Genomic DNA, 16570 nt, shown 5'->3' on the forward strand with positions numbered 1-16570 from the left:
CACAGTGGAACAGCTAAGAAACTGAGACAATTGCTCATACCCAAGCCCTTCTCCCCATAGTTGTAGATGTGTGATACCTTCTGGAACTCCAGCCCTCTTGAGTATTAGTTTGCTGCGGCTATAAACGTGGTTTATCATCTCATCACCACCACTGAGTTACACAGGCATCATTAGTTTACTCTGCAAGTGTTACCAATTTCGAAGGCACTATGATGTGCTAAAGATTTAATCAACCCCTCATGTAAACACCCTTAATGGCCATTTTAGAACTTTTAATATCATTGATAGGAAAATAAGTCCCTACAACAATGATCAGTCAAGATATCTTGAGTATTTATAGATGTCTGTTAATACAACGGATGATCGATTTTTAAAAGAGCTGCTGGAGGTAATTCACGGAGCCTGTGGTGCGAGGATCTCAGCATTCAGAACAGTAAGGACTACAACATCCGGGCACTAAGCCTCCTACTATAATGGATACAAAAAGAGCTTTATACTGTCTGGGCCTTACAGTTGAAAAGAAAATAAGAGTCCACAGCCTCTTGCCTTGGCCAAGTGCCCATGTCAACACTGGTAGGAAGGTAGCCATTAGCAGGATAGCCCCAAAACAAAGTGCTGTGAGGCCCCACACTTTCTTCCTGATGTGGCCGGTGGCTAGATTCCTGAAACCCCTAGGTGGTCCCCCCTGGGGGGGGGGGGGGATGTCCACATTTTATTCAGAAGAGGAACCTGGAATCAATGGAAGTGTTGAGGGCAGCAATCAGAAGACGTGGCTATTTCTGATGAAGCAGCAAGGGCACCACGCTTGGGTAGATGTGCCACCTCAACCTCCTGCTCACTAAGGACTATACCTGAATACCCCAACTTCAGGACTGGGAGGACGGTCAGAGCTTCTGAAAGGATCAGACGCCAAGGGTTACTTAGCAGTGCTTGGCCGGCCAGAATGTGCCATGAGCTTTAATGTATTATTGTCCCACAGTGTCCCACGTGGCCCTCTGCGTGGTCACCTCTGAGCTCTCCCAAGGACAAGATAGAGGGGGAATGGGTCCACATTCTCTTTAAGACCAGCAAAGTTAGTGAATAAAAGAGCCTGGAATCCATGCAAGCTCTCAGCTCAGCTCCTGTAATTGGGACAGTTTGTTGAATGGGTAACATATGGTAGAGCAGCCTACAGACAACTTCCAAATTAGCCCTTTCTAATAGAAAATAAAGAGTCAAAATGACCCTGGTGGCCAAGAGGAACTGCTAAAAGCGCCGTTGACAGCAATGGATGTCAAAAGCAGAGCCACCAGCTGCCACATGCCTCCTGGTGGCGTCCCAAAGAAGAGCAGTAGCAGCCTTTTTTTTTTTCCTACCCTCTTTCCCACTTCCTTCAAGGGAAGGGCCTGAATGGGTGACCCTCCCACACCACGCTGAGCTAGAGAGATGAGGTCAGTCCCTGGACCCTGGGCCACCCCTCCTTCCCTCTGCACCCCCTCCTCCGCCAACCCTGCTCTATCCCCCCACCCCTACCTTCTCCCAGAACATCCCCCAGCCACAGGTAGATTATAAAGCATTTCTGGAAACTGCTGTGGATGTGTTCCCCAGCAGTCATTTGTTAAACAGAGGCACGGAGATGCCCCCAGGGAAGATGAACAGCAGGATGAGAAAGAAGTTGATTCTCCCAGGCCTTTGATGTAAGAAAAATCAGTTTGAGCTGATTTAAAAATCGTTCTGACTTATGCCATAACATTTCCCTTTCAGGGAGAGACTTTCTCTCTTTCATGCATCGTCCTGTGTTTACCTGCTTTCATGCCTGTTCCTTTTTTGATGCAGAGAGGATGCTTGAAATAGGAAATCAAGTTGACTCAAAGCCTGTGGGATTAGCAGCCATGAAACCTTGAAAAGCTGACAAGAAAGGTCTGGAATGGCAAAGGCTCCAGAGATAGACCCAGAAAACCATTTTTCCTGGTTGATTGTCATGCCCCCAGTTAAGGACACGTGCGCAGGTTTTCCCAGATTCCCACTTGGGAGGGGAATGGTGGGGCCCTGCCCCTCGCAGGTCTGGCCCAGGACCAGAGAGAAGTGGCCCGGTCTGCTGGGCATCCCCACCAGCTTCAGGTCTCATCCCCTTCATCTGTGGAATGGAACCATGTTCCCTGGCTCAAATGCTGGTGCACACAGCAGGTGCCTGGGCAGCCAGGGCCAAAGTGGCAGGCTTTTAAAAATAAAACTTAGCACAGGTTTTCCCCATCATCGTTTTGGGTGTTTTTTTTTTTTTAATTGAGTGTTATTTTTCCTCTTCCCACTGTTCATCAAATGCAAAGCAAAGGTCAAAAGGTTGATCTGAAATTCATGTATGAAACCTGGTCTCAATGTGATGATATTCCAGAGGAAGAGTCATGGGAGGAAGTGGAAGCACACAGAGATTAAGCACTTTGCCCAAGGTCATATATAGCTCACGAAATGGCAAAGCAGGACCGAAACCTAGACTGGCTGGCTCGGGGTCTGATGCTCTGGACTGGCAGGCCGTGCCGTCTGCACCACTGCTCACGGTGTGAAGGCTCGTACGGTGCTCACTGTGGACCAGACACTGCTCAGTACACACGCGCGGGGTTGGTTTTCCATTGCTGCCATAACAAATTGCCACAAACACGGTAACTTAAAACCACACAGATTTATCCTGTTACTGTTTTACAGGTCAGGAGTCCCAAACGGGTCTTGTTGGGCTAAAATCAGTGTGTCTCCAGGGCTGCATTCCTCCTGGAAGCTCAGGAGAGAATTGGTTGGAGGTGCCCACAAAACTTTAGCTTGTGGCACCTTCTTCCGTCTTCTAAGCCAGCAGTGAGAGGTCACACCACTTCTCGTGCCACCCTCTCTCACTTCTAGGACCCTCAGGGGTACGTGGGCCCACTAGGGTAACCCAGTGGGTTACCTGACTAAAGGTCTGCAGCCTCCATTCCCCCTGGCCACATAACCTAACTGAGCCGAGTCACAGCTTACAGAGATTAATACATGAGTGCTGTCATGACCATCTTCCAGAGGAAGCAGTTGAGTTGCGGAGATGTTGGGGGTACTGTCTGAGTCACACAACCAACAGACACACACCAAGGACTCTCCAGGTATCCAGCTGCACACAGTGTGTCCTGAAGCACTGTTTCACCCCCACGCTACGAAAACAGAAGCACCAGCCATCAAATCAAGTCAACAGAATGGAAACTATGTCCCCAAGTGATCCCGGCACTCGGGCTGCCTGGGACACCCCCCCCCCAACTTTATATGTATCTCTCACCTCATTTTACTCCCAGTAAGTGGCCCGATGGGTGGGAAATACCAGTGTTTCCTTCCCAGAGCTGATGGAAATGTGAGTAGCCACACTCTTGGTGACTGTGAGCCCCAGTCCCCAGGTGGGGGTGGTGTGTGCATGAGCCACACTTGGAACCTCTTGTGGTTGTGGACTCTCTTCCCACAAGTGAACTTCTGTTGACAATGACAGTGTTTATACAAGTAACTACTGTGGATAAGGAAAGATATTAAGACCATCTCGGGTTTCTCTCAATTCTTTCCACCGCGGCTGTCAAGGGAGCCTTAAGGAACCAGCAGCCAAAGGTATCCAGAAGGAATCAGGTGTGGGAATTACTGCTTTCCTGAGTGAAGGAGTGCCGGTTGGTTTTTATTCATTCCTCTTTGTTTCCTTTCCCCTTTTTTGTTTTTTTGTTTTGTTTTGGTTTGGTTTGGTTTTTGTTTTTGTTTTTGTTTTATTTTGTTTTGTTTTGTTTTTTGTTTTTGGTTCTCCAGACCGTTGAAAACTGTGTGTGCATTTTAAGGAACCTGTCGTACCGGCTGGCAGCAGAAACGTCTCAGGGACAGCACATGGGCACGGATGAGCTAGACGGGCTGCTCTGCGGTGAGGCCAATGGCAAAGACGCGGAGAGTTCTGGGTGCTGGGGCAAGAAGAAAAAGAAAAAGAAATCCCAAGATCAGGTAATACAGGCAACTTGCAGCTGCACGCACTTAGCCCGTCCCTAATTACAACGTTCACATTTCTTCTGCATATATAGCTGTGGGGCTCTGCACTTGCAATGTGTGACACAATCACGAACACATCCACAGAATTTTCCTATGGGGCTTTCACAGCTCAGAGCTTCAAACGGCTCCCCCCAGGTCCTGCAGGCCAGCCCAGATAGGACTTTTGAAAAAGAGAGTCTCGTGAGTCCCAGGCAGGCTCTGAGGTCCCAGCTTGTAGAGTCTGTCCTGGCCAATGACTCTTCTGTGTGTTCATCTGCACATTGATGGAGGTCCTTGCCAGGGAGAGGCGGGGTGCCTTGCAGGTGGTGCAGATGCACCATAGGTGTGGTATAGGAAGGGAAGCAGAACAGAAGTGCACGAAAACCCAACACATAGTTTACTGCATGTTTTGAAACCTTTTGGTATGTACTTTTGCCTTTATTAGAAATAGGGGGCTGGTGGCTCAGGTTCACAGTGCTCCAACAGGATGCATTAGGAGCTTAGCCTGCACGAACCATTCTGATAAATTCAGAAAGCTGTCCAGCTGGAGAGGTCTCTTCAGAATAGATGGACTTTACCTCAAGCAGCTGTACGGAGGCTGCCTGCAGTGAGGTAAAGGCCAATAGGCAACCACTCTTGGCCTTGGTGGAATTAAGACAGCCTCCACCCCTCACCCATTGCCCCCCACATAAGGTAGTAGTGCAAGTGGTAGTTGCTGGCCTGAAACCCCTGCTACTGAGGTTGTCCCATCTCACTGTGGTCTGGGCGGTGTGGTCATGCGTCCAGTCTTCCTTGGACACTGTGGTCATATCCCAACGCTAGGGTCATACAGACCCAAGATCTGACTATCTTCAAGAGTGAACAACTAAGCAAGCAGGGCGGAACATACAATTCTCTCTTAGCAGGTTTTAATTCAAGATAAATATGAAAAAGTATCTGTTCACATCATTTTAAAAAGTATTTTCAAAAACATTCTGTTTCAAGTAAGGATTATAGAAGCTCTTTTGTTTGAAGTAAGGATTCCGGGGAATGCACTCTTAATAATTCCTGAATTTTACTTGACTGTATCGATGTTAGTATTTTTTAGATTCTGGTTCTCTTGCTGTCTGAGGCCCCTGAGGTCTACTCCAGGCGCATCTGCAACTTCTAGATATGTATGTTCCAGCATCAACATACCTATAATATAAAAGATACATGCAGCTTACCCTTTTGATGGTGACCTTCCACTTGGCGAACTTCCCAACCCTGAATTCTCTCCTGTTGTGGATCAGTGCTGTGTCCAATGTCTCCTCAAATTTCAGTAGCCTTTATGAGGATTGAGCCATACTTCTTAATTCAGCCACTTAAAAACCTCCTATCAGGTGAATGCAGTGGTTAACTAGCAGGCTATATGCCAGGCATTATGCCAAATAATGTCAGATACCTCAGATTTCCTACCCGGTACTACCCAGACCATGATGATTTCTGAACTTTTTTTAATATCAAATAAACGAAACATGGCCTAACAAAGGTATAATGGGTCCTTCTCATGGTTTCCTGCTGCTGTACTGTATACCTAGGGCTCTGTCCTTTCACTGCTTTATCCCAGAAAGTGCACGAGCATAATAAAGATTGAAAACAGCATTGGTGCTTCCCAGTCTGTCCAGTTATCATAATCTCCTGGTCTCATCCACCACTTATAGACTCAGAACCTCCGGGATGGGCCCAGGCAACTTTAGAAGGCAGATTTGGAAAATTGTATTAACATGTTAGCCTTGGTTTAAAAAAATGAATTAAAAAACACAAAACTTTGAACTGAGCTTGAATTCACTCTGATTTCAAGGTTTTCTTTCCAGTCTGTTGTTTGGATTCAGAAGTACATCCTTCTGATGACCCCTGCACCTGTCACTGGTATCCCATCAGTAAGAGTTGGCCCCAAACCCTGAACCTTTTTTCCAACTCTGCCAAGGTGTGTTTACATGGCTTGAAGTCTTTCAAGTAACAGGTGAGATTAGATATTGATTGGGTCCAGAGAAGTCAGAGAATATTCATGGACTTCACCCCAAAATACAGCCCTCCTTTCAAGCTATTAGCTAACTCCTTAGAACCTTATGATGAGCAACTTCCCACCTTAGAATGTTGTATTTTTGAACCATGGTTTATGACATCAATGAGCTATTTTCTAAGCTGAGTAAGATGCAGAGATTAATTCAATTTTGTCATCTTTTTGCCAAAAGTCTAAGTGAAAATTTATAAGGGTCATTTGTACCATCCTTTTCTTAACGATATTCTTTAAGGAAGCAAAAAGGATTTCTTTAAGAAAGTTTTGCTGAAACAACCATGTTAAAGTACAATAGAATATTGTTATTCATAAAGAAACTTCAAAGTCGTGGTTTCAGTCAATGATGTTTTGTAAAAGACCTTTGTGCTCTAATACAAACATATTTTATGAAAAATTTTTATGTAAACAGATAGTAATTATGGTTGTTTGAAAGTCATTTCATATGTCTTGTCAAGTTCAGTATATGTGAAAACAGTCAAGAGTAAAAACCATCTTGTATGGAAAACCAATAAGAGGCACAGCTGAAAGGTCTGGAGATGGGGAGGTGAGCATCTCACATCCTCTTGCCACCCCCCCCCCCCCCCGGGCGTGGTCCCCAGGAGAGAACTGAATCTAGATGGTGCCACCTGCTGGGGAGGATGGGCATTTGCGCCAGCCTGGGGTCTCCGCAGGGAGAATGTGCTTCACACTGAGGAATGTGCTTTGCACTTGGGGAAAGCAGGTGGCCATTCCAAATAATCTAAAGGAATTAAAAGCCAGCTGTCTAAAGTGAGAGGAGGAACCAAGGCCCTAATTCATCACGGTTAACAGGTTGCAGCAAGGTGAGAAATGGAAATGTGCACAGGCCTGGCTAGGACAAAGCATCCCTGTCTTTGCTAACACCAGAACAGCAGGTTACCTTCAGAGACTGCAGACTGATTTAACTCACCTGGAAGCTTCCAGAAAGTTCTAGGTTTACAGTTTTATTTATTTTTTTTATAAATTTTTATTTATGTATGATAGTCAGAGAGAGAGAGAGAGGCAGAGACACAGGCAGAGGGAGAAGCAGGCTCCATGCACCGGGAGCTCGACGTGGGATTCGATCCCAGGTCTTTAGGATCACGCCCTGGGCCAAAGGCTGGCACCAAACCGCTACGCCACCCAGGGATCCCGGTTTACAGTTTTAAAGATGGTCAGGTATCCATTCCCTGGAGTCTCTGTTACTAATAAAGTCAAGTTTTCAAAGAACATATAGTAATTAGAATATGTAATACCAAGTGAAGTGAAGAAAAAGAAGAGAAAAACAGGAGTATATATAGAGAGCTGTAGATATAATATAGATAAAACCTGGCCAATTTTGCAAAATGTGTATCACATGCAAATATAAAATATATTTTTTTAATATTTTTATTTGTGTATATATGTATGTGTGTGTTTCTAGAGAAAGTACAGTAACGTCAAAGACAGAAGATAGTGATTCTTTTTATACAGGCATTACATTTGTAATTTTTTCAAATACCATTTAGAAAATAATATTTTAGAAAGCATGAGCTGATTAAGTCAGCTTGCTTATAACCGGTATTCATTTTCTTCTCTTAAATTTAAGATGTCCAGAGAAAGGGATGCAAGGAGCTGTGTAAAATGAAAGGTTGTCTAATCCACAACAGATATTTCCTAAGAGAGGAGCCAGAGATTTTAGCAAGAAGCCAAAGTGATACAAATAGTAATTGGTTTAATGATTGCCTCTGGAGCTTGCTGTATCTCAGGAATTTATGTTGATTCTTACCTTTGCCACTGTTATTCTATACCTTAGGAAAATGCTGTGATATTGTAAAAGTCAGATTTAATTACAATAAAAATCTTAGAGAAACTTTATCCTTTAGATTCTTAATCGGATTAATTCAGGAAAATATGTGATACAAAGATATGCTTCATTCATGCTCTTCTTTTAAGAAATGGTTGCTATTGGGGCACCTGGGTGGCTCAGTTGGTTAAGCATCTGATTCTTGATCTCAGCTCAGTTCGTGATCTCAGGATTGTGAGATTGAGCCCTGCATCGGGCTCCACACTCAGTGTGGTGTCTGCTCATCCCTCTCTGTCCCCCACCCACTTGCACATTTGTGTGCTCTCTCTCTCTCAAACAAATAAAAACTTTAAAAAAATAAGAGAAAGAAATAGTTGCTATCGAATCGTACTGGAACCATCAGACTATGAGTTAAATAGTTTTTAACATTTCTGGGCATCATATCCCGATCCAAAATGGCTTTGAAAATTTATTAATTTCTGTGCCACATTACAAGAAATTCCTGGTTTCTCTAGCCCTTTTCAGGTAGAACCTTACCCCTGCCCCACCAAACAGCCTGCACGTCATGTGCCAAGAGGCACATCTCACCTCTCAGGGGCTCCACCGCTATCTTCAAGGGCTCTGTGCCAGTCGCTAGGCACAGCAGGGTAGGGGCCACAGACCAAAGATTGGGGTCCAGGGAAGTGCAAGTAGATGAAATTGCTGTATTTACTTTTCCACCTTTTGTAGAAATCAGCATCTTTTGTTTTTCAATTTGGGATATGGCCAAGGTTCCTTGGGATGATATCCTGGGATTCCTGGTACTCAGAAGTGGATTTGAGAGCAAGAGTACTGCTGGCTGCTGGCCAGAGCAGACCTGAGCCTTCAAGACTCACTCAGTGTGAACTTGACAGTAGAGAGAAACTGCTGAGAGAATAAAACAAAAACAAAAACAAGCAAGATACCCTAGAATCAGAACTTCTCTTTTTCTGCTTGAATATCACTTGTGAATTTTTTAGTTCATGTGGGTATCTGTGTATTCTCGTGGGTGAGGACATACACCTATCAGAATTCAGAGATGATTCTGATTTGGTATTTTCGTGTGGAGACTGCTTGTCTCCTGATAATCTTTGTTTCACAGTTTAGTGAGTTGTGGTCAACTTGAGAGTAAGTACTGTTGCTCTTTCCACCACTTCCTGACATCATAGATGCCAAATGCATGGGACAGCACGAGGTTTCCTTGAGGATATCACCATGCTATTTCATACACAGAAGCAATAGTAACGGGATTCTTCAAAAAAAACCCGTAATGCCCTTTTATTTTTTCCATGATAATGGACATGTCTTGGCAGAACCTCCAAGGGCTTCCCCTGCACACTCTCCTGGCCCATCCTTTGTCACACCGGCCAGCCTCTGAGCTTTGGGTCCTGCTCTTCCTCCGTCTGGCCTTCTCTTCCCTTTCTTTTACTACTGGGAAAATTATCCATTAAGATCAAATAAAACATCACCTCCATCCTTTCAAGACTTCTTCCAAGGAAAAAGTTCTTCATCCTCCAATCTACTTCCACCTGGTTTTATCTGAACTTGCCCTCTAGTGCCGATCTGGCACAGTAGTGGACTTCCATCAAGAGGGAATCTGCTGCGGGGAAGGACAGAGGATCTGGTTTATGTCACTGACATCTAGCCCAACACCCAGAACCAGCGAGGCTGAGTGACACTCAGTTTGGGGTTCATGGCAGCCTCTACCCCTTGCTAGGGAGGTTTTTCCAGTAGATGTTCTAGTAGGTGACTTGTCCCGGCCTCGTCCATTTCTTTCTTGATGAGACTGCCTCCAGGAGCCACTGTGAGCCTAGAGTATTCTGTAGACCTCTTTCTGGTTTCGGTTCAAACCTTCATCCAGCTTCTCATGGCAGTGCTGCATTTTATTATGTGAGTCAGCATTCTGCATCTGCAAGGACCACCCTACCTAACAAGCACTCTGTATCACGATAATCATCTGAGAACTAGGACTCATGTCAACAAGTGCATACAGGTGTGTCTCACAGTACCTCTGGAGAAGCAGTACTTTTGATCATGCCAAACTAAAAAATGCCTTGTTCTGAAGGTGTTAACACAAGACACACATAAATGGTATTAGAGGTCACAAAATCCTGTCACCTGAAAGGTTTCCTGTGACTTTTCAGGACTTTATATCTGCTATCACTTCACCACGAGCATCACACATTGCCCACTGCAATGAATGGCTGCTTTTGGCCCAGAAATGAGACTCTGACACTAAATGGTGATCAATATCTCAAAGTGCACAAATGAATTTTCTTGCTAGTTTAAAAGACACTGGAGATTTTAATTTTAAAGAAGTTTCTCCTTATTTTGGACAAAATGGATGTTGATTATAAGCAAATATAAACATGCATGTAGATACATGTACATATAACATGTAAATTATATATGAGTAAAATAGCAATAAGCTACAAAATGAAAGAAATACACACACCTCCACCATCCCCCTCCTAGACAGAAATGATTGCAACTTATAGCAGGCATATATCCTTTCAAATCTTCTCTCTCCATATTTATGCACAGCTTTGTTTAACCCTTCAAAAATACAGTTTTTCTACATTGATGTTAGAATCAGTTAGGGCGCATGTCAGACAGCCAAACTCCTAGAGCCTCTAAGTGTCCTGAGAGTAGATAAGTGTCCTTCCCACTAATGTGAAGGTCGATGCTTCTGGCAGCCCTGATCTGTAGTCTTTAGAGGCTCTGAGATCTATCGTGTTCTCCTCTTTGGGATAATTCCTCCTTCTCATGGTCCATGATGTCTTTTCCTGTCCATCGTCCAGGAGCAGAAAAGGTGCAAAGAAGACAGGGTAGGGGAGCATGTCCTTCTTTCTGGGGCCCACTTAAAAGTCATACACATCACTGTTGCTCACCCCCCACCCTTTGGTTTATATCAGATCAAGTTAAAACCCAAAGTGCGAGGGAGGCAGGAAGCTTACTATATTTGTGAGACAACAACAAATTTCAAATTCTCTGCAAACAGTGAAGCCCCTGATTACCTGCACTCGATGACCGTGCCCACTGCCCACCTTGGCACAGCATGGACAAGGAGAACAGGTGTGGGCACAACACCCACCTGTCTCAGTCTGAGTACTGTTGTACAATAGTTTATCCTCTGACTCAGCATGACCTTTTTCATTGCCAGCACATGATTCCCAGCAAGGTTGGGGAAGGACTGCCAGGAATTCCACGGTAGGGGTGTACCATGATGTGCGATCCAGTCCCTGATGGTCAAAAAATTTGGTTGCTTCCAAATTTTAACTAATGTAAACTGTAATACACTTATGTAGTTGAATCTCACCTATACCCTTAATTGCCTTTCAAAGATAAATCCTTAAAAGTGAAATATCGAGACCAAATGAATCTGGATACATAAGCCAAAATTTGTCTTAATCACGCTGGATGGCAGTGATAGCTGAAGTACACTTGGATTTGATTTATCATCACTGATGTATCTGCCCTTCTTGACATTCTTGATGCTTTTAAGTTCTCATTTCTTAATATCACAGGTTGCGTTTCTTCCAGTTTTTATTTTATTAGTAAGCATACTTTTCTTTTGCTGCTTAATACCATTTCTTTACCAGCCATCTGGTTATTTGAGCTGCTGCTCATTCCTCATGGCTGGCTCCGGCTCGGTCTCACTGTGCCTTCACCTCACCATATGCTGGGAGCTTGGTGACTCAACATATGATATTTCATGTCCTCAAAGCAACAAGTCACACAAACCTGCAAAATCACAGCTGTCCATTTTCATGCAGTGACTCTCCTTTATCACTGCCCATGATTGAATGAGATTCTCCTCCTACTTTGGCACCTCAGAGAAAATATATCCCATCACCTAAAAACGCTATTCTTCTGTAAAGTCTTTCAGCAACTTTACAGACTTAAAACTCTGATTTAGGCTTCCCATTTACTTTCCACATTGACATTTAACCATTCAGTGCTCCATACCATTAATAAATACTCTCTGTTTTGATCCCTGGGTGGCTCTGTCAGTTAGGTGTCCAGCTCTTGATTTCAGCTCAGGTCATGGTCTGAGGGTCACGGGATTGAGCCCCACATTGTGCTCTGCATTCAGTGAGGAGTCTGCTTGGGATTCTCTCTCTTTCCCTCTCCATCTACCCCTCTTCCTCCTCTCTCTCTAAAAAAAAATAATAAATCTCAAAAAAATGCTCTGAGTTTTATACTACTAGATCAGGGTTTCTCAGCCTTGCCACTCTTGACATTTCAAGCCAGATAATTCTCCCTTGTGGGGGCTGTCCTGTGCGTTGTAGGATTTTATCAGCATTCCTGGCCATTACCCAGTAGGTGCCAATAGTTCTCCCTCCCCCAGTTGTGACAATCAGCAATGTCTCCAACATTGACAGTTGTCCCCTTGGATGATAAAATCCCTTTAGTCAAGAATCACTGTATTAGACTGGCTTTGAGACATGTATCACCAAAGATAGAAAAAAAAATAAGACTGCATTCAGGATAATCTGAGGGGGGATGGCATGTTAAGGACAAAGCCCCTTTAAAAGGAAGGTAATGGAAAAAATAAATAAAAGGTGGACAATGGAGAGATTCTTGGACCAGGTTCCCCAAGATGTGGATGAGAAGATAAGAGCAGAGAGAGTTCTAGAGGGGTGTTAGTGGTGTTCTGGTTGGTTCCATCACAATGAGTAGGAGAAAGAGCAGGCAAGCCTGGTGATGTGGACCAGCCCTGTGGGGCACAGCACGGTGGGCTCTTCATGCCACTCCCTGAAGTAGACAGCATCACCAGTCTCCCTCCCACCTCTTTCTGAGAGATGTGTGTCGCTTGGCTCCACACCAACAGAAATGAATCAGCAAGGCTATCCCTGAATCTCTTTAAATCCTATACTTTAAGTATATTCTCCCCCTTTAACACAGGTTTCTAATCTCTCAAATGCAAAACCCTTCATATCTTCTTCAAGGAGAGCCTAGAGACAATGTGTGCCACATAAATGCAGCTCATTGGGCTCCAGCTCTGTCCCCTCTTTGCACACACTTAGCCCCACTGTCATCAACATCTTCTAAACAGCACCCATCTTCTAAACAGGGGACTTGACATACCTGAGTTACCCTCTTCTTCAAAATTCCCAAGAGTCAACACAAGAGTCATCTCACCCCTGGCTTTTTATAGCTGCTCAGAGTGTCTTCATCACTTCTATTCCCTGCCTCCCTTTCCCTCATCCTCAAAAAAGATGGAAGTGATCATGAAACTCTGTAAAGGGAGAATCTATTAGTAATTCCGCTGTTCAACCCAAGCCAAGCCAAGATGGCAGATAGGGGATGGACTTGCAGGTCCATTGTTGCTTTTTTAAAGGATGTAGTACAGGCTGGAGCCTGCTTAAACCAAGCCCTGTGTGAGAGAATGTTCCTGACACCTCCCATCTTCCAGTCATCTCCTCTTCTGACATGGTGCGAAGTGGGACTTCAGCTGAGAGGGAAGGGTGGGATTTTAAAGTTGAATGTCTCCCTGTTGCTGCAGATCCATGCCCTTTATGATGCAGTTTCCTTGGCCTGTTGTTTATTTCAGCACAATCCCTTTAAAACAAGCAGCCTGCACATGGGCAATGACAACGGTGCCACCTCATTGGGAGAGAAATATGGGCAACAGAATTGCATTGCTCCGGAGAAGAAACCTTTTCTTTTTGTGTTCCAAAGATACAGATGAGCCGGAGAAGCTCTTCTCCGTGGATTTGCATGGCTGTGACAAATGTGAAAGAGGAGCGCAGTCTCTCAGTGCCTCTGGGCTGTAGATCCTTCCCCTGCATCCGGGGAGCACCCCTTCTCCGCATCTCTGTGGCACCCAGCCAGGCGAGGCGGAAGTGGAGGCTGGGCAGGTGTAAGCCCGGTGGAGAGGAAGAGCTGAAAGTCTCTTGTTAATTCTCCTCATTAGCAGGGGCTTTGTGGATGCAGTAATTCGAGCACTCATGAGCCACCATCCCTGAAGGAAGACCATGTTCACTAAGTCTCTTGATTGATGGGCATTTTTACTTTCTGGTTTGGGGACTTTGTGTTTTTGTCCCTACCTTGCATCTTTCTCTTCATATAAGGAGCAAATGGCTTCCACTTTTCCATCCTGAAGCCAACTAAGAAATCTTTTAAGTAGAATTTAAACAGTACGGGGAAGCAAAGTATTAAAGACAAGTCCAAAGAAAAGACTTTTTTCTTGTTTATTTTTAAGTCACACATTGAACACAGTCCCACACATGTGTGACTCTCTTCCCAAGCAGACAGACATTTCTTACCAGTGGCTGGCATCTCTCTCCTCCCCTGACTGACCATAGCAGAAAGCATCATGTCCAGATTTCAGCAGTTCCTAGGCTTCTAACATGGAGGCTTGTTATCTTCCTTTCCAAAAAGCTTTGAGAACTACCTTCTTGAACAGAGAATACCTATTTTCAATTCAATACAATTTTAGAAAGGGAATGATACAAACTGTTGACTGATTTGTGTTATTAGTGTTAGTCTTACAGTTATACATTTAAGACCAGTAAAGAAAAGTGCTAATAGTATGTTATTGAGTGTGGCACTGTTTAGGGTGATAAAATCAATTGATTTGCTCTGTGATTTACTGTCAACATAATCCTGCCACACTGTCTCCTTGCTTTGCTGACAGCCTGCCCCGAGAGAGCTCCATGGCAGAAAGGTCGTAGAGTAGCTACAGGATCCTGCTACACTGAATTTACTTAATGCTTACTGTGATTACTGCTTAGTCTGCTCAGGCTACCATAACAAAACACCGTAGACTGGGGGATTTCAGCAACAGGCATTTATTTTTCATGGTTCTAGAGGCTGGAAATCCAAAAACAAGGTGACAGCAGATTCAGTGTCTGTTGAGAGCCTGTTCTTGTTTCACAGATGATCTCTTCTTGCTGTGTCCTTATAGGATTGAAAAGAGAAAGTTCTGGTCCCTTCATTTCAGATTTTAAGAGATGTGTCTTGTATTTAAAATTATAAATGGGGTATGTCCACTTTGCTGATAAAGTTGCATATCCCATGACTTTTCATGGATCCTCACTCTAGAATAAGCTTAGCACTAAAAGTTTACATGTGCAGAATTTTCATCACCTAGGTCAGATACTGGTGTCACCTTCACCCTGTGATCCTGTTATTGTTGATTTTCCAGGTGACATAATGTTGAGCATGTCAGCACACTCTTCAAGAAGACTCCTGGTCTTTTTATAGGTGGCGAAAATATATTTTTAATGGACAATTGGTAATTCTTTCTCTATCAACTCAGTAAAAGGTTGAAATAGCATACCCAGATAAAGGGCAGATACATTGACTGGCTTTGAAATAACTCTTTTTATTCAGTATTGACATACTAGGGTGCCATCAGTGTTCTGAAATAGCAGAGAATCCCCTTTGAACTCCATTTCTAGTTGCCATCAAAGATTATCTGTATTCACATCAGTTTTCAGTTTTCCTTTTATTTCCTTCAGATTCTCTCTGTAGCCATTAAGGAAGGATTGTAATAAAAGGTATTTAAGAGCTACATAGATCACATGTCAGAGCAGAAGAAAATTGTCTACTGATTTAGCCATTTATCCTATTTTATTGGGGAGAAGTTAGGAGAGGAGAACAAGATGAAACCCAGCAAATGATAGCACAGCTGCTTCTTGTTCCTCTTAGAGTCTGGCTCTCACATTTTGTAATGAGCATGCAAATATTATTTCTGTGCACCTCCCGCTGTTGTGTTAGCTCTCCCAACGTGAGAGGGAAATGCCATCCCTATTGAGCTCTAAGTTTCATAGTTTGATATTTCTGAATATTATCACATCTTTATATGAAAACAATAGCTTAAGACTTCTAAGGAGATGACAAAATAAACAATGGAAAAAACCCACATGAAATAATTTCCCATTTCCTGTTGCAGCAGCAGAAAGATTCAGCACCCCAAGCTGATCTCCCTAGACAAGCCACTATTACCCCTGCTCCATCACTGAAGTCAGCAAATCTACAGAACAACTAGTCTCTCCCTGGTGCTATCTTCCTGTCCAGTGTAGTGAGCTCATCTCAGAGAATGAGCCAGGAGCAATGTGACAAGACTGTTCACTTCCCACTTTGTTATTTTTCATATTTAAAAGAGACATGCTTGCTGGTTTCATTAGTAGGCTTGCACAGGTGCAGTCATTTCAGAACGGTTTAGAAGTAGCTTTGATTAACAGAACAAGCAGATTCCCCGACCTTGAGTGTCCTTGTCACAGAGTTAAAATTGAGTGACATTCTCAGTGAAAATAACCTTTCGTGGGATGTCCAACATCCATCCATGGGAAATTCATCTCTGAGCTTTAGCCTTCACTTAAACTAAGTTGTGTCATAATTGAGAAAAAGAAGATATGGGTCTTTAATTTTTTTCTTGGAAAATAATGAAATTCTTGAAGTGACTTGTGATAGTAAGTAATGTTACATTTTTACCATTAGCATTTCCATTTTTATGTTACAAGGATATGAAGTAAGCCTATATTCCAGTAAAAATTTCAAAACTAAGAAACACAGACTTTGAATTATGGCTGTGATTTTTGTATTTATACATACATATATACACAAGTGCACATATATGTAGATACATGAGTATCTGCAGGAAAGTTTAGTAAATGTCGTATAGACTATATCTTAAGCCACCATTAATAAACACAAATAAGCAGTTAAATAACACTCCCACCCTGAAATTACAAAGGATTATTTTGTTTTACTATTATTTTTCTCAGAAG

The 16570-nt window shown here is 43.5% G+C and overlaps 1 protein-coding gene across 5 annotated transcripts in view; it reads left to right on the forward strand.

Annotated features, from left to right (window-relative positions):
• The window catches only part of CTNND2 (catenin delta 2), a 914420-nt gene that overhangs the window by 781471 nt on the left and 116379 nt on the right, over nucleotides 1–16570 (forward strand). For all 5 annotated transcript variants that reach the window (XM_072807315.1, XM_072807318.1, XM_072807317.1 and 2 more), the window contains one exon: nucleotides 3778–3963. In XM_072807315.1, the coding sequence (XP_072663416.1) occupies nucleotides 3778–3963 (186 nt within the window). The remainder of the gene's footprint in view (nucleotides 1–3777; nucleotides 3964–16570) is intronic.

The sequence above is a fragment of the Canis lupus genome, chromosome 31 (genome assembly GCF_048164855.1).
Source record: "Canis lupus baileyi chromosome 31, mCanLup2.hap1, whole genome shotgun sequence".
Taxonomy (NCBI): domain Eukaryota; kingdom Metazoa; phylum Chordata; class Mammalia; order Carnivora; family Canidae; genus Canis; species Canis lupus.